This window comes from Maylandia zebra, linkage group LG18 (assembly GCF_041146795.1).
Source record: "Maylandia zebra isolate NMK-2024a linkage group LG18, Mzebra_GT3a, whole genome shotgun sequence".
NCBI classification, from domain to species: domain Eukaryota; kingdom Metazoa; phylum Chordata; class Actinopteri; order Cichliformes; family Cichlidae; genus Maylandia; species Maylandia zebra.
The window spans coordinates 8,343,853-8,362,663 of NC_135184.1; the positions used below are offsets into that span (position 1 = coordinate 8,343,853).

The 18,811-nt window shown below is 38.1% G+C and overlaps 2 protein-coding genes across 6 annotated transcripts in view; one reads left to right on the forward strand and one right to left on the reverse strand.

Annotated features, from left to right (window-relative positions):
- Positions 1 to 18,811, reverse strand: part of LOC143413427 (acyl-coenzyme A thioesterase 1-like) — a 48,701-nt gene that overhangs the window by 4,098 nt on the left and 25,792 nt on the right. The window contains exon 1 of one of the 3 annotated variants that reach the window (XM_076876497.1): positions 10,184 to 10,218. The exons of 1 other annotated variant lie outside the window; for it this stretch is intronic. The gene's annotated coding sequence lies outside the window, so the exon portion shown is untranslated. Of the gene's footprint in view, positions 1 to 8,153; positions 9,139 to 10,183; positions 10,219 to 18,811 lie in introns of those variants that run through there. One more of the 3 variants, XM_076876496.1, reaches the window with a different exon arrangement.
- Positions 11,863 to 16,238, forward strand: LOC112430395 (uncharacterized). 3 transcript variants are annotated; one of them, XM_076876482.1, is made up of 12 exons: positions 11,863 to 11,918; positions 12,615 to 12,640; positions 12,780 to 12,812; positions 12,909 to 12,998; positions 13,410 to 13,481; positions 13,590 to 13,678; positions 13,791 to 13,893; positions 14,156 to 14,258; positions 14,338 to 14,390; positions 14,501 to 14,579; positions 14,801 to 15,297; positions 15,495 to 16,238. In XM_076876482.1, the coding sequence occupies exons 5-12, from the start codon at positions 13,425 to 13,427 to the stop codon at positions 15,795 to 15,797; spliced, it is 1,284 nt and encodes a 427-aa protein (XP_076732597.1). In that variant the 5' UTR covers positions 11,863 to 11,918; positions 12,615 to 12,640; positions 12,780 to 12,812; positions 12,909 to 12,998; positions 13,410 to 13,424; the 3' UTR covers positions 15,798 to 16,238. The 3 variants fall into 3 exon arrangements, with proteins under 3 accessions (XP_076732597.1, XP_076732598.1, XP_076732596.1); XM_076876481.1 differs by lacking the exon at positions 11,863 to 11,918 and having other exon boundaries at positions 12,455 to 12,640; XM_076876483.1 differs by lacking the exons at positions 11,863 to 11,918; positions 13,590 to 13,678; positions 13,791 to 13,893 and having other exon boundaries at positions 12,454 to 12,640.

An 18,811-nucleotide genomic window follows, 5' to 3' on the forward strand; every position in this document is an offset into this window, starting at 1 on the left:
CTGCAGGTGGACCACAGTATTAACAGAAATTCGGTTTGGAATTACTCGGAAGTATGTGTAGTTACATGTTCATACAAGTTAATTTACTTATATAAAAAGTGAATTCGAACTGGTAGTACGAGGTGGTTAGTTTGTGATATTATTCATTACTGTGACCTTAATTTTCTGCTCATGTATTTAAATTTGTATCCCTGTGGCAGGCGGGGTCACACACTGGCCTTAACATTATGCATATGATTGGGTAACAATAGCAAATTATAGCCTGAGTTGTTTATGTTTGTTTTGTTTTCAAGGAAACATATACATTTCTTTTGTATTTTAATTAGAGGGAGGATTTCAGATTGGGTGGGCCCCGCTAGGTTTTCTTTTTTTAAGAGAAAACGGAAGTTGTTGTTGGGGACTGAAAGTTAATGACACACTGAAATCCCTAAAGTTTATGGAATTTTGGTTAATTGTATGGATTAAACAAATGACACTAATGGCTCTTGGCTCTGGAGTAATCGCTGAAATTACTCCAGAGATCTAAAGCGTATCTTATATGAATATTTCCCATAATGCTGAAATGCCAAGTGTATCATATTTAATACATTAGTTTTTATGACTTTTTTGAGACTTCCACATTATTAGTGTGAATTTTCCCCCTGAGAAATCTGAAGAAATTGCACAATAAAATTTCAAGCAATAAATTGCACAAAAATGCCAGCTGAAGTAAAAAAAATAAAAAAATAAATTAAATTAAGACTCATACATGCACATTGATATTTAATTTTTTTTATGGGTCTAAAGTTAAAAAAATACCTGTGTCAAAAAGATGAACCATTTTGTAGTTATTTCATGGTTCAGGCTTTACAGGGTTAAAAACGAGTTCAACTGTTGTTTCATTCTTTTATTCTGAAGCACATTTGAATTCATGGGATTAATTTCTTCTTTTCTTATGTATGTGTACTTTTGATATTTGTTTTGTTTTCTGTTCATTATTAATCATACTGTCTGTGTAAAACACCAGCTTCTAATCTAGGCATGGGGATATCTTTAGAGTCCTGCATATGCAAACCATGCATATGTCACAGAGGGACAACACAACAATAAACAAGGGGAGACTGAGACAACATGAAGACAATATAGATACAGTATAATGAGACGGGGGAAGTTAGCTCAACACAAAACACATTACATATCCATTACCAAAATAAAACAGGAAATGTGACACAACATGAATCCATCCATCTTCTTCTGCTTATGTAATCCAGGGTCACAGCGAGAACATAGATCATTTGACAAAATGAGCTCTTAAGACACCGAGACCATGACAGCTGTATATAGATTCAAGGACTCAAGAGATTTTTCAAATTAGCAAAGAAAAAAAATATATCAACATTTTTCTGGAAATGTATGTTTCCATTAAAATAGTAAATGGCCTGTATTTGTATAGCGCTTTACTAGTCCCTAAGGACCCCAAAGCGCTTTACACAACCAGTCATCCACCCATTCACATTCACACACCGGTAATGGCAAACTACATCGTAGCCACAGCCACCCTGGGGCGCACTTCGTAATCCATTTAAAAATTCATCTTAAGTCACTGTCTGCTTATTCAGAAAAGTCCTGTTTAATTTTTTATAGGAGATGTACTCCAGAGAAGCTCCTCACTGTACAGGTGAGACGCTCGTGACTGACTCGCAACACAAAAGCTGCCAAAATAAGTGAAAAGCAAGGATTCTGGTATCTTACTGCCCCTGAGGATTTTTATCCCTTTCCAAATTTATTTAACAACACAAATTCAAAACAGCTGATTATTCAGCTTCATTATATGACATAAACCCTGTATTCTCTCTCCCCTTGAGCTTTTCTCTCTTAACTGTCACCAGATTTTTGTTATCTTGTCCACACAAACAGTTTTATTTGAATGTAGTTTGCAATTTTTCTTGCACAGAATTTATGCAGATAAAGTTATCACATCATTCCACCAAATGTTACAGTTTATGGCAATAAGACATGGAAGAAAAGCACAAAACTGCATAAAAGGTCAACCTAAACCTCCAGACATTTGAACACTTTTACTAATTTGTAATCCATGATCATTTCTGCACTAACATCTGAATGTGAAATAAAGCTTCACTCTGCTGATCTGTTACTTACAATCATCTAAAAGCCTTTATGTCCCATTAATTTATTTTACTTGTGATGTGACAGATGGACGGTGGGAGTATGTAAATAATCATAACAACAGCAAAAATGTACTGACAAGGTGAAAGTGAGGGTCTAGAATCTAGTTATAGTTCAATCACTATATCAAGCTAAATGAAAAGGCTTTAAGCTGAATTCATACTGATGTAGATGTAAACTTTACATAAACTGATTTTTGTGCTCTGAGGCTGAAAAGTATGCCAAAAACTGCCATTCTTTTAACGGGCACCTGAGGCTATATCCAAAGAAGTGAGTAACTCTCAGCAGTAGGAATACACTTGTTTACAGCTTGGACCAAAGCCGTTTTTTGTATCTATGGCTAATTTTCTACTTGTAACAGCTTCATGCAGGGTGGAATTTTATATAACTTACCCATTTAAATTGTGTGCAAGTGGATGTAGCCACATTTAGTGACAGGTGCGTGGAAACTAGGTCAGTACTGTTTTAGTGGGCCTCACCGAAATTGACCTCTCAGCCACGTAACTGGGTAAGTTTTGTATTATTTAAAAATGCAAATCATCAGCTAGTCCAAGAACTTTGTGCTCCAATTCTAGTGTGTGATGTTCAAGTATTTAGTTTGTTACACCAATATATTGTATTGATATAGTTTGCTTACCAAGCTTGGAAGCATTGGGTGATAACTACATCCTCTTGCTAACGCACTGCTTACACCAGGCTGTTTTTCTGTTTGTTTGTTTTTCATTGTTATTTTTAAGTATGAGTGATAGAGTGAAATAACATGTTTTAATTCAAGTTTATTATTTATTACATCAACGCTAAAAAGAGTTTAGTATTGATTGCTTAACTACAAAGGATTGGAAACAAATCTTTCATCCATTCTGTTTGGGAAATCTATCCATTCATTTACTTCCACTTACCTAATTCCGGGTCACAGGGGGCGGGGGGAGCCTATGCCACCTGTCATAGGGAAAGCTGGGTTCCACCATGGACAGGTTGCCAATCTCTCACAGGGCAACACATCCATTCACACTCACATTCACACCTACAGTCAATTTAGCATGACTAATTAACCTAATTGCATGCATGTTTTTGGGCTGTCCAAAGAAGCCAGAAAGGCAAAGAACATGCACACACAAACTGGGTTGAGACTCAGAACCTTGTTGCTTTGATATTCAGTACAAATCACTGGTCCACTCTGCTTGACACTCAGGAAGCTTTAGGTTTTAAATGTGGTGCCTAAAGTTAGATATTTGGGTCACATCATGACTGATCTCTGCAATGATGATGTGCAGCACCACTGCTGCACAGTATATGCACAAGCAAATATGCAAGTCTTTAAATTCTACATGTGTACAGATGATGTTAAAAGCTCCTTTTAGATGGCTTTTTTAATTGTACTCCATCTTAAACCACAATTATGGCACAAAAATAAAAGAAAAAAGCTTTAGGATGTTGCTCAAGCTTGTGCAAGTGCAACACTAAATGTGTATTGTTTTAAGTTTTGATTGAGTAGTGTTAGTTTGTTCTTTTCCTTTGTTTGATGACTTCATTTACTTTTGTTTGAGCAACCAAAAAAAAGTCAAGTGGATTTCATAATGGTTTTGAACACACTAACAATAAAAAGCCCATTTAAGCCTCTCAGAAAATTCCTAATAGAACATCTCAGCTTTTCATTAGTTATCTATTGTTTTACAGAGTTTTTCAAATCCTGCAGGAGGCATTACTCTCAAAACAGAAATAGTAACACCCATGATGTTAACCTATTGCTCCCTCTTGATGCAGTGTAACCACTGCACTGTTAAGCCAGGGGGCTTTTTTTTTTTTTAAATCTACATAAATATACACGGTACGGTATCATATACCAAACATTAAATGTATTTTTTTTCCTAAAAACTATGAAAATACAGATTTCCATGCAGTAGTGTTGCAACACAGAATCTGACATGATGTCTATGCCTATTCAGGCCTCACTGGGAACAATGTAAAGCACAAAATGTGTGGGATAAACATGTAATTGTTATACTTTTACCAGAAACGTGGAAATCTTTGATCATCTGTTTTCAAAAGCAGGCCAACACGTTCGCTGTCTGCATGTTGGCAAGAGCCCGAGGACCACTGCCAAACACAAGGGCCGCAGAGGGATTTGAATAAATGTTTCTACAATCACTGTTTCCTCGTGTCCTTTTTAGATGAATTAAAAGGAGATGATATGGTGGCTCTGCTTGTTTTGGATGCACTGTGCAAGGAATGAGACAAAGACTAAAGAAAAGCGCTCTTGCGTAAATCAAAAGTTGTTTGACTTTGGAGACCAACTTTTTCCTTTGTGTGTTGATAAAATCAAGAACTACACAAAAAGTGTACAAGAACTAAGGAATTTTCTACACCAGTCATTGCAGTTAATCAAATCGCAATCACTATTGCTAGGATTTAGTTTCCCGTGAAAGCTCCAAGAGCAAGGCAGCTCTCAGATTGTGGTTTTTGATTGTTTTGCCAGTTTCATAAAAAAATTATAGTATGAGACATGTGCTACAGATATATATATATATAAAAAAATTATTTACTGACCTCTTACAGCTACAATCAATAAGATTTATTAATAACATAATGTAGGGTGCGATCGTGGCTCAAGAGTTCGTCTTGTAATCGGAAGGTTGCCGGTTTGAGCCCCGGCTCCGACAGTCTTGGTCGTTGTGTCCTTGGGAAGACACTTCACCCGTTGCCTACTGGTGGTGGTCAGAGGGCCCGGTGGCACCTGTGTCCGGCAGCCTCGCCTCTGTCAGTGCGCCCCAGGGCAGCTGTGGCTACAATGTAGCTTGCCATCACCAGTGTGTGAATGTGTGTGTGAATGGGTGAATGACTGAATGTAGTGTAAAGTGCTTTGGGGTCCATAGGGACTAAGTAAAGCACTATACAAATACAGACCATTTACCATTATGTTTAGAAACAGAGTGGACCTTTCAAATTATTTCACACATTTCCTCTAGGTTCAAATTTGTAGCTCTTTCTCAAAAAATTTGAGTGATTTCATTATTGTAAACCCAGTAAATGTGCTTTTAAAGTGCACAATAAAACACTGGATAATATCTCATTATGGCTTCCAGATGGACTAAATAAATAAAAAGAAGCTTGCAGCTAGCAGCATGAAATAGTGAAGAAAGGGGAGCCGATATCATGTGATGCATTATTGAGCAAAGTGTAAGAATAGTCTAAGAAGAATTTTGGCTTTCAAGTTTTCTTCAACTGACTTTAAAACAGTCTTTGTCTCTGTCCTTTGTTACTAAAGTCCTAAAGATACAACACAGTCTTAAAAATAAATACATCTGCACCACATGGGACAGAGATCTTGGCTCCTCTTGTCAGCAGCCTGCTAAGATAATTACACGGTGCAGACTACATGAACATGGCCTAATAATACACAGTGCAGACATGGCAGGCTTGTAATGTTCACCAGATCAGCAGCTTGGCCCAAAACCATTCTCGTTCTTACTGTTTTTTAATCAGTTGGAAGAAAAAGGTGAACACCTGAAACAGACAGTATTATTTGTAATTGTTACTGTACGGGGGACTTCTTGAAGAAAGAAATCAGCTGCTAATCTGACCGAAAGCTTGTTTGTGTCAATGAAACTTTGAACTTTATAAGCCGATCTTTTAAACTATTCACTGAATTCTCAGCGTCACAAATTACCAACATGATGTTAACAACAATCCAAGGGAGAGCAGCAGCTCCAGTCCTTCATTAAATACCACAAGCGATTAGATGATGAGAGAGAAACTACAGGATAAGGAAACTCCATCCACAGGTGGACCCACAAGGAAGCGTCACAGAAGAATGAAAGGGACAGAAGGACTGAGAGAGAGTGAGTGAGAGGGAAAAAAAACAGGGAAAATCCCAAAAAGTTATTGTTAGAGGCCAAAAACCAGGGGTATTAATATCCAGGTAAAATACCCCAGCTTGCTCCAGATCCTTTAAATCACCTTCAATTAATTCAGTGAGATTTTTTAGGTGTAACTGATTTTGCAGAAATGGAAATGTTTTCCAAATTCAATGTTTTTTAATGTGACATAAACAAAAGTACAAATGTTGGACTAGAGTAGGATTAACCTCTTCAAATCTTATGTTATTTAGTTCCATTTAGTTTGATTAAATCTTCTTTAAATAGCACCAAAACAATACAATTATTCAGCAAAGAATTCAACCCCAGCAGTTTTTATGGGTTGTTTTGAGTTAACTCTAGTATTCAGTGAGGTTTCACGGAGTCCTGAAAACTTCACCCCTGATAAAGTCTTTTGGAGCATCATGACCTGCCTCCTGTCTGTTTTGGCTCCACAATGGGCCACAACAAACAGCTCACCATTAACAACAGCAAGTTAATGTCAAGTGGACATTGGATAGTGTTCAGAACCCAGCCTTAACTTCTCTGATCACCTATTCTGCTTGTCTCTAAAGCCTGTATGTTTTATACCTTGTACTTGTGAAATACTTTTAACATCTCAGTTACAGTTCTGGTATCTGCTGGTATCTGCATGCAGTTTAAATTTGAATGGCTATACACAAATGAATTAATCATCATTTACTCATAAACACAGAAGCATAAAGTCAATCTCAAGTTCCCACAGAACATACATCCCTTAGTGCAGGTATAATGCCTTTCAAAGGCCAGAAGCTGACGTGAGCTCCACTGAGCTGAAATGACAGAAAGGGAGCAGTCAGATACAGAAACACAAAGAACAGGAGAGATAGAGAAGGAGCTTTTCAACAATGCTGCTTAATAAATCAAACAGGCAGATGAAGGTTCTGCAGTCTTCATGAACTCCCTGCACTGTAGCAAGCATGTTATCTCCCATCTCAGAGGTGAAAAATGAGGTTGAGGTAGTTACTAGTACGTCAGGTTTTGTTCCCCGCTTCCCATTTCTTGTTTAAATTCCTCTTCCGCTCTGCCAAAGTTGCTTTGAGGTGATTCGTTTGGTTGAGTTTTATGGTGAGTTATTATATTTTTTCAAGACTTTAGTGTAATGTTTCCCAAAACTCTGTTCACTTAACAGTAATCTCCAACACTCGGTCTTCCTCCCACAGTCCAGCACCATGCAGGTTGGGATAGATGGTGCTCTAAATTCGTTGTAGATGTGATTCTGTTTCTTTCTGTGTGGGAGCACTAGCCAGAGCACGACTGTTTATTTAGAGGCTTATACTGCCATCTTGTGGCAGTAGTGAAGACTGTGTGCAGAGAAGACTGTGTGCAGAGAGCCACGACAAACTCGAGCGCTTATCAAAACAGGAAGTTATCACTAATCCCTTCACAATAAGAGCCTGAACTGCAAACAAACGCAGAGCTGCTCGGTACCGATTATAGCCCCCCAACCCCCCTTCCCCTCTCTCTCTTCCTCTCCACTGCATGGCTTTGGAAAATGTGAATGCGTGCACAAAATTCAGACTTTTAATTGTATTTTCTTAAGTTCTAAAGCTTTATCTGCAATCATACTACATCAAAGTAATTAAGTAATAGAAAAACAACTAAATTAAAACTGAACAGTTAAACAAAAAATTCAATGTTTTTCATTGTCTACAGTACCTTAGAAATTTCAGTATGTGTTTTTTTATGTAGAAAAAAGGAAACTGCTTGAAGATAATAATAATAATGATGGATTGGATTTATGTAGCGCTTTTCAAGGCACCCAATGCCACTATTCATTCACTCTCGCATTCTCACTGGTGGAGGCAAGCTACGGTTGTAGCCAGCCACAGCTGCCCTGGGGCAGACTGACAGAAGCGAGGCCGCCTACTGGTGTTGGCCCCTCTGGCCAACACCACAGATACGCTTCCCAACCCCCTGAGCCACGGTCGCCGTAATAACAACCTTTTGTTTAATAAATGCTGAAAAGCCTGGGAAATCGCACATTGACTACAATGAGACTACAATATGACTACAATAAGATTATAACACAGTATCCAACATCAGGATTTAAGGGCAGAACCAGAAATAGAAGAAAATTTTAGAAGTACTTACAAGAAGCATTAACAGAAGCTTGCCGGAAAATAAACAAAAAGTTGTTGGAGAGTCCAGGGCTTTTTCCAGAAACCACGTTAAGAAAAGATGCGGAATTTGTTAATCGTGAGATGAGGGAAATTCCACGTTTTGTGTTATACATAGAGGGCTACCTAAATGGCTGGCAGGTTTTCTTCAACACACCTTAAGTTTTTGTTTGACTCCTCCCCTCATGCTGCATCTGTCTGAAACTGTTCCTCATTTCCACATTTATGTAATCATCAAAGCACATAGTGATTTGAAAATTGCAGCTTTTCTGGTATTAAGAGATGACCACCTTACTACTTAGTAACATATTCAATAGAACATGTTGGATTTGTTGGAGGTAGTTACCAGTATGTCAGGTTTTGTTCCCGGCTTCCTGTTTAATTCGTCTTCTTGCCAAAGTTACTTTGAGGTGACTAGCTTTGTTGAGTTTTATGGTCAGTTATAATATTTTTATATATATATATTTTTTTTTTATAAAACAGGCCCTGGGACAAAGGGGGTAAGGTCAAGAACTGGTCCAGGATCACACAACAAACACTCAATAATAGATCACAGATAAAAGACCACCCCCACAGGACTACTGGTAGTGGCCATGTCCTTTCCCCAACATATATATTCATTTCACCTAGTAATAACCTCCAACAGGTGCTCTCCAGGTACTCTATCTTCCTCCCACAGCGAAGCAACATGAAGTTTGGGATAGATGGTGCTCTAAATTGGTTGTAGATGTGATTCTGTGTCTTTTTGTGCTTTAATATCAGGAATTATTTTGTCTAATTAAATATTGACTGGCAGCTTTTCTGGGGTGTACCCTGCCTCTCTCTAAATGTCGGACAGGATAGGCTCCAGCCCCCTTAATTATTGGGTAAGTGTTAAGTGAATTGGATAAGTGGTTAAGAAAAATTTAGGGATATTTTGGCTGGGGATCGTAAGCATATTTATAAACTGAAGGAGTACGTTTAATATTAATAATATAAATGTACTACATTTGACAGATGTACAGATAAGAGCTAGAAGCTCCATTAACAGAAAAAGAATTAACCATGTAATATTTCTTATACCAAACAATATAGTGCCAGGGCTGGATGGCTTCCCGGCTGAGTTCTATAAGCTTTTCTGGGATATGCTCAGCCCAATATATTTAAAATGTATCCAAGGAATAAAACAAACTGGTATTATTCCCTGTGATTTAAACACAGCTGCTATCACAGTTCTTCTTAAACCTTGCAGGGATCCCACTGTCACATGTAGTTATTGATCACTCTCACTAATTAATACAGATATGAAAATTATAACCAAGGCAGTAACAATCAGAATTGAGAAAGTCATCTCATCCATAATTCACCTGGATCAAACTGGTTTTATCAAACACAGACACTCCCCAAACAATACACCTAGACTTTTGGATTTAACGGCTTCAACAGGAAGCCGTTAGGAAAAGCTTTGTAAAGACATTTGTGCAGAGAGCCATGACAGACTGGAGTGCTTACCAAAACAAAAAGTTACCACTGATCCCTTTGGAATAAGAACCTGAGTTGCAAACAAATGCAGAGCTGCTGGATATGTTTTTTTAATAATCTCTCTTTTGAATTTAACCTTTTGGATTTAATGTCAACTTAAATACAGTTTCAGTCAGTGGCAGACCTGTAATATTTGACCTGTACTAAATGAGTATAATAGTATTTGCCAGTGTGGCAAGCACGTCCCATTTTACTTAGAGGTTAACTCTAATGGAGCCAATGTTGCTATGTGAACTTTGCTCCAGATACCATTCCTGCTATCCAGAAAGTACATCATGAAAAGCTATTCGTGTACACGCAGAACACCCAAAACAACGCTTAACAACAGTGCAATCCTCTATGCCAGGGGTCTCAAACTCGCGGCCCGCAGGACGATAGTTTTTGGCCCCCACCTTAATATGAAAATTTAATGTTAGTGCGACCCGCGAGTTTGATAATGTATTTTAATGTATGACGTATGGAGTGTTTCTTTCTTTTCTGTACCTGGCTGGCTTCCTCCTTTGGGCAAACGCGGACATTCGCCCCAGCGCGCTGCGTTCACAACACTTCAAAAAAAGTTTTTTTTTTTAAGTTGCTGCCCAGCGGGACATTATACGTATATAGATTTATACACACGTCAGTGGGATTTTTAGTTATTTTTTCACAGTTATTTTTATTAATCCCTCGGGTGGGTTCCTCTGGGAAATTCGATTTCCAAAAAAGCACAGCACCGACAGAAGTTACAGAGTTATACACACACACATATATATAAATACAGAGACAATATAAATAAAATATACGAAGGGGATAAATAGAATAAATAGGAATAAAAATAAAAATACAAGTGAATTGCACATTTCAAGTATTGAGTCTATATCAATCTGTATTACAGATTGATTAATTTTCTTATTAATTCTTAATTTGCTTATTTATTTTTCATATTTTGTGTTAAAAAAAAAAATAAAGAGATTTGCGAAGATTGGAATTTTTTAACCATGCCTTTCTTGTGGAAAACCTAATGCGGCCCAGCCTCACCCAGACTCTGCCTCCAGCGGCCCTCAGCTAAATTGAGTTTGAGACCCCTGTTCTTATGCATTTCTGACTAGAGCTTTTTTCGTGTGTCTGACTCTCTTCTGACTACAAATATGTAGGACTGCTTTCTTTCATTTGCGCAAAATCTCTCAAATTAGAAACATCCTGTTTAAGAGTGATGTTGAAAAACTAGTTTATGCATTATTACTTCTAGGCAGAACTACTGTAATTCATTATTATCAGGCTGTCGTAAAAATTCCCTGAAACACCTTCAGGTGACCCAAAATGCTCCAGTAAGAGTACTGACAGGGAAAGAAGGACCATATTTAAGAAAAAAAAATCCAAAACAAAGAAGTGAGAGTTCAGGAGGCTAGCGGCAGAGACACAGCAGTTAAGAGGGCTGACCAGGAGGCTGGCAAAGAAAGACAGAGCAGATCTGGAGGCCGACCATGACCATAAAGATCCTCGGCTGACAAGACTAGAGACCGTTGTCAGTTTATACGTCAAGGACCTCCTCAATCACACTAACACTTCTTCTGTAGAGGAAATAGAGTCTGGGGATGAGGTATATGAGTCTGGGCACTGAGGCAGTCTTTGGTGGGAGGACCCCTAGGGAGGATTTTTATGAGAATCAGCACCCCCAAGTCTGAGGCCATGTTCCTCAGCTGGAAAAAAGTGGAGCACCCACTCCGAGTTAGGGATGAGTTGCTGACCCAGGTGAAAGAGTTTATGTATCTCAGGGTCTTGTTCACGTATCATGAGAGAGGGGATTCCTTTTTTGATTCCTTTTGTCTGTACATTCATGTCCTTGGTTTCGGTCATCTCTCCTGATCTTGTCATTGCGAAAATTTGCATTTAAAATATTGGTGTTGATGATGGTGTTAATCCAGAGGACAGTGTTTCAAATGTGGCTGGTAAGCCTTCCATCATTAAAAGGTCAACTAGTGGTAAAATAAGGACGATCTGATTTCCTCGTGTCAGCATTGTTCCCACATCATCATAATTAATGTTGTTCCAGGTTCAACATTGCAAGTGACCAATCACCTTCTTGTGACGTAATTCCTTTGCGACTTCGAAATACCCGCCTTCGATTATTTCGAAATACAAGTGAAGAAGCGAAAAACCGCCGCCTGTCCGCCGAATTTGAAGTCAATTCGCCTGTCCGCCGAATTTGAAGTCAATTTAGGATACTTTCCTTTAATAAACGGTAAGCATTATACATATGTTCCTCACTTGGCTTGCTGTTTGTTTGCTAGCGATAGGCTACTTGACGACAGCATTAGCTAACCAGCGTTCCCCAACTTTTTGGGTGTTTCGTGGCCCGGGGGTTGGGTCAGGCAAAATTGCAGTAGCTTCCCTGATCATTTTACAAACATAAGTGAAGAGAATCTGGACTAAAAGGCCTAGACTTATGGTTGTGTGCTGAATCTATGAATCAAACTATCACCTGGAAACATAATTAACTGGTCCATAGCTGTGAAACTGGACATGAGTTCTTGATTCTATGGAGATTAACAGTAATCCAGAAATTTACAAATTTGTCCTGGTACATCGCGTAAATGTTGTCCCAGGGACATCGCGTAAATGTTGTCCCTGGGACATTGTGTAAATGTTGTCCCTGGGACATCATGTAGAATTTGCCCTGGGACATCGTGTAGATGTTGTCCCTGGGACATTGTGTAAATGTTGTCCCTGGGACATCATGTAGAATTTGCCCTGGGACATCGTGTAGATGTTGTCCCTGGGACATCGTGTAAATGTTGTCCCTGGGACATCGTGTAGATGTTGTCCCTGGGACATCGTGTGATAGCTTGTAAATAATGGAATGAAAATTATTGATTGTTATTAACTTGTGAAAAAGAAGTGTAACAAATCCACATGTTATGTTCTTACACCCTTACAGAAACTGTGACTCCTTCACAATGTCAGGTAAATGTCAACTCATGTTGAATAATCAACCAATCAAGCCTTTTATTATCACATGCAATGTTATTGTACAATTTACTTAATGAATCGTGTTCCTTAGTTCTGTTTTTATTTATATGTATTTATTTATTTGTTTTATAAGGTAATAGATGGCCTAATCTATTTGCAGTGTGAGGTATGTTGAAAAGCTTGTTTGATCATAATGACATAGCATGTTTACGTTTTTTGTAATGTATTTGAAAACATAGGTGTATTTATGTTATTTTTATAGAATTTCCCTCACATTTATCCAATACCAAGCCAAATCACTGGAAAAATTTTGGATGGGTCCACAAGAGCACAAAGTGCATACTTTTTGAAGGTATGACTTGGACTGTGGTAACTATGTTCTTATCACAAAGGGTTTATAAGTTGCCACTATAAACAAACAGCATTTTCCAAAATTGAAGCCTTGTCAGAAGAACCTGAAAAATACCTTTCTGAAACCTTTTCTGTGTAAAGACTTGTTCAAAAGCAATGCACACAGATTAAAACATTTCTGTCTTGGCCAACTGATAAAGAACACCAAAAATTGAGTGGTGCGTGTTGAGTCTGTGGTCTTGATTTGTTTTGTACACACTATAGAAATTAATTAATGTAAACCAAAAATGACACTTTCTATATGTTTGTGTATCTGCAGAATTAATTACAAGTCTCACCTGACAAGCTTTTGCAGTTTTGCAGTGTCATTCTTGACAGAAAAACATTCTTGTCACATTATTTTTATTTCCAGAAAAACATCTTTCAGATGTATGAGAAATTGATTGGAGCCTGTCTGGAAAACGGCAGCCACTGGACCTTGTTTGTAAGTTGCACAGATTTTGCACTCTCTCTAGTGCATGATACTTTTCAGTGTCCCTCATTAGGAAAGCTCAAGGCCCAAGCCTACCATATCCATCTTTTTACAAAACAGTTTTGTGACATACCCAAGAGGACCATAGTCTATATGAATTCATTTGGCGAGTCGGAGGTCAGAAAAAGTGCGGTGTTGAAAAAATGGAGGTAATTAATTAACATATTTAACATAACATATTTAATTTAATTGAAATCATTACCGAACGTGGTTATTGATTTCTCTATATGCTTTTTATTTGTAATAACTGCGATCTCTCAGCTCATTTGCTTCAGCAAGAGGCTGCACTGGAGAGTGGACCTTGTCACATGTGAGCCACCCACATCAACAGGATGGGAACTCATGTGGAGTGCATGTCATAATGGTACTGAAAACTATAGCTTTAACCTATATAAGTAATGTTTACATTTTTGCCTAGTCAGTTTTTAAAGCCTTAGAGGCAGGATGGTAAAATCTCAATTTTTTTTTGTAGATTGAACCATTTCAGCAGTAATGCTTTGCTTTGGTTGCTCTGTTTTTTTGTTTTTTTTCTCGGGGGGGGGGGGGGTTAAAAACAAACAAACATTTCTTTGTTAATCTAATTCTTTTTGTTCTTTTTTTTTTTTTTCTTCTTCGTCAATTATTAGTTTGCCCAATCTCTCATTGACGGTAAAACACAAGTGGAGGAGTACAACACTGAAATCACAAAGCTCAGGTCCCGACTTTGCCACTACTTATTTTCCTCAATAGGTAAAGATAAAATTAGCTGCCTTCTTTTTCTCTAACATTGGAAAATGTAACTTGTACTTAAACAAATTATATTTTGCAGATCGAACTAGGAAGTGCAGTCAGTGCTGGTGTGTGATTGCAGCCAAAGACCGGGTACACTATGACATGTCCTTAGCCATATAGATTGTTTATTTAATGGACTTTGTTCATTTGTTTTTTGTTTGTTTATTTCTTCTTCTTTTTTTTTTTTTTTAAATTCACAGGTGCAGTGCCAGAAATGTGGTGCATACAAGCACATGCGTTGTTCAAAGTCTGTTTGTGGCATCTGTATCTTCTGTGAGAGTAAGTCACAATATAACTAAACAATGTCCAAAAATGTTTAAAGTGAAATTTTTTTTCGTAATTTTGCCTTTGCACACCAGGACTGTGTAATTAAAGTGGACGTTTCAAGATCCAGTTTTTACACAAAACTATTTTAGACATAACTGTGTCGTATTGTGGGGATTTCTCTTCACAATTAAATTGATATAGTGCTGTTTATATCATTCTTCTTTATGTAACAGCACAGTGCAGCACAGCAGAGGGAAAGGAGTTGTGCAGCATAGTGGGTGGCTATACAGGAGGAGCAATAGAAGTAGCCAGTGAAGAATGTCATCAGGGAAAGCATCAGGCAGCGAATGACAAAGGAAAAGTTCCTAAGGGAGAGAACATCTGCAGCAAATCGACAAGTAACAGTGAGATAGGAAGACTGACAGTCAGAGATGAAGGTACACAGACTGAAAGAGATGAAGGTACACAGACTGAAGACAACGAAAAAGAAGCAGAAGTATACGGCACAAGTCTGAGTACAGATAATGCTGCTGCTGATGATGTTGACAGGATCGATGCAGATACAGAATTCCAAACTGATTCAGAAGGAACTAGTACAGTTTACAGAGTGCATGGTCGCTTATCTGTACCAAGCTCAAAAAAGAAAACCTACACAATAACAGAAGACGAGATCAAGCGCAGAATCAACGCAGAGAACATGTCAGTTCATGTTTTCAGAGGTTTGATTGGGGTAGGTATACATTTCGTGATTTTGATGTCACCTGAAATAAATCCGGGTTACTCGTATCAATGAAGTGACAATGTGGCTGGAAATTGTGCATTTGCTGCAACATATACACAATTACACCATGTAAACAAAAGCATTTAACTTTGTGCGCGTGTGTGTCTCTCTCTGCTCTTTTGGTGTTTGCACTTTTTCTTTTTTAGGGCCGTAAAGCCAAACTGCCCGCAATGATTCTTGACAGGCCTAAGAAGGCCAAAACTAAAGTAACAGTGTTTAGTGTTCTGAGTGAAGAGGAGGCTGGGGAGCTAGCCCTCGGGTTTGCCGGAAGATTGGCATTGTTAATCTTACTTTCTAATAACAGACAGACTCTTCTCAAAATCCAACACAATCTTAAACATGAGCTGACTGATTCCTCAACCTTCAGTTTGCTGACACACACCTTTGGCCCCGCTGCACTGGATTCTGTCATTTCATTCCTGTGTGAAAAACTTGATCTTGTCTCTTAAATAATGAAACCTTTTGTGACTTTTGTTTGTTCTGTAAATCAGAATCTTGAAAATTGTTCATTGTTGTTCTAAGTTTGTGTTAACTATTTGGCAAAAATGATTGGTTCCTAATCCAAACAGCATAATGACTGTTCTAACACATATCTTAAAAATGCTACAAAGAAAGAAAATTATCACATATGTTTCAATATGAATGTAATTGTGTCACACTCGGTTTGTAGTAGCTTTCCTGTTTTATTTTGAGTTTTGGTATGTTTACACTGTTATTTTTATTTCCCGTGTGTTCGTCTTCCCTTATTAGTTTTACTGTATTTAATTAGTCTGATTTAATAACTTATAATTATTTACTTTCCAGTGTGTATATATGCTCCTCGTTTGGATTATTGTTTGTTTGAGTTCTGCCTGTCTTTTCTATTAAAGATTTGGACTTTTGGACTATTAGTGGACCTCGTAGGTTTTTATTCTGTTCAATTGGTAATTGACTGGGTTTAATTTAGTGGCCTGGAAAACAGGCCGGAGGGGTCTGGTCATTTTAACCCCCTAAGACCCGAAATCTTCCATGGCATGCATTTTTAATTTCTCTTTGATATTTGGGCCGATTGGAACCCGATGAATGTAAAAAGAAAGAATTACCAGGTTTTGGTTTTTTTTACCTAATTTTTGTTTCTGAGAAAAATGAGAGCCACATATGAGGACATTAATTTGAAATTTCGATAGAACAGTTGCAGTATAATGTCCTCATAACTGTATATCAGGCACTTGTTGATCAAGATTTAGTATTTTGGTCTAAATAACCCAAAATGTGATGTCCACATGTGTGGACGCCAGGCTGGAGTAAAGTGTTAGAGCTATTTATACCTATGTAAACTTTGATCTGTGTGTTACCAGATGATGAAAATGAAAAGCATGAAACATGGTTTAAAGCAAAAACAATGTGTTATGATGAGTTTATTTATGAAGTGAGTGAATGGTTATCTGGTTGCGAACATTTGCATTTAAAATATTGGTGTTGATGATGGTGTTAATCCAGAGGACAGTGTTTCAAATGTGGCTGGTAAGCCTTCCATCATTAAAAGGTCAACTAGTGGTAAAATAAGGACGATCTGATTTCCTCGTGTCAGCATTGTTCCCACATCATCATAATTAATGTTGTTCCAGGTTCAACATCGCAAGTGACCAATCACCTTCTTGTGACGTAATTCCTTTGCGACTTCGAAATACCCGCCTTCGATTATTTCGAAATACAAGTGAAGAAGCGAAAAACCGCCGCCTGTCCGCCGAATTTGAAGTCAATTCGCCTGTCCGCCGAATTTGAAGTCAATTTAGGATACTTTCCTTTAATAAACGGTAAGCATTATACATATGTTCCTCACTTGGCTTGCTGTTTGTTTGCTAGCGATAGGCTACTTGACAACAGCATTAGCTAACCAGTGTTCTCTAGACCAGCGTTCCCCAACTTTTTGGGTGTTTCGTGGCCCGGGGGTTGGGTCAGGCAAAATTGCAGTAGCTTCCCTGATCATTTTACAAACATAAGTGAAGAGAATCTGGACTAAAAGGCCTAGACTTATGGTTGTGTGCTGAATCTATGAATCAAACTATCACCTGGAAACATAATTAACTGGTCCATAGCTGTGAAACTGGACATGAGTTCTTGATTCTATGGAGATTAACAGTAATCCAGAAATTTACAAATTTGTCCTGGTACATCGCGTAAATGTTGTCCCAGGGACATCGCGTAAATGTTGTCCCTGGGACATCGCGTAAATGTTGTCCCTGGGACATCGCGTAAATGTTGTCCCTGGGACATCATGTAGAAGTTGCCCTGGGACATCGTGTAGATGTTGTCCCTGGGACATCATGTTAAAGTTGCCAGAGACATACCATATGAAAGTTTAGCTTCTTTTAGCCCCTGTTTGTTTTATATTATTTTATATATATATTTTTTTAATATTATATTTAATATTTACATTGTATTGCAAAAAACCCCAAAACAAGTTAAAATGAATTAATGAATATTGACTAATTAAACCTTCGCTATTTTTCCACCAGAAATGGACGACATAATTAGAAGAAGTGTTCTGAATGACGAAAAAAAAAGAACTGGAAAAGACACACAACTTTGTGTGCATGTGTCACAATGCCAGGAGGACCCATTCAGTGTTGTGTTAGAAAAATTGAACTCATTAACCCTTCATGGACATTATAAATGTTTAAATGTTGCCTCAGGTAAAGACAGGAAAAGAGACTATTACAAATTCAACTGCATCAGAACTGGGGAAAAAAGTCGAAACAGCTACAGAGCAGTGGGCTGTAAGGCCTATGTTTCATTTAAAGTACTCAAATGTTGGAAAGACCACACAGTCATCGTGCAGCGTACATATGATAAGCATGATGGGCATGATCCTTCGGACCCAAAAGACGCACATTTCAACAATATTTCCAGTGATTTGAGGAGGAAGATTGAGGAACTGCTTTCCCTTGGAACTAAGCCAGCCATCATACTAACCGAATGTCATAAATGGGCCAAAGAACATGGACACAGAGATCTTCACAACAGAGAGCATTTTGTCACACCACGTGACATTGACAGTGTTAGAACCTGCATGATGAGGAAGAAGCACTTTAACTGTGGAGACAGTCAATGTGTACATACCTTACTTAATGGAAAACATCAAGAACATGTTCTCTTCTATCAACCATACACATCTGACCAAGAACTAATGATTATTTTGCAGACACCTGTAATGAAATCAAACATGGAGAACTATGCAAAACAGTTAGTATTTGTTGACACCACGCACTGCGTTAACCAGTATTCATTTCCCTTATTCACACTTGTTGTAAGAGATGATCATGGGCATGGAGTCCCTGGCCCTGTGCTTCGTACGTCGCTTACTACATCCAAGATCAAATGAAACATCCAAGACCAAATCATCGCGCTAACTCTGAGCTCGCTATTCCGGTTCCCCGAACACACCTGTTGTTGACGATTAGTATAGCTGGATGAAGTAATG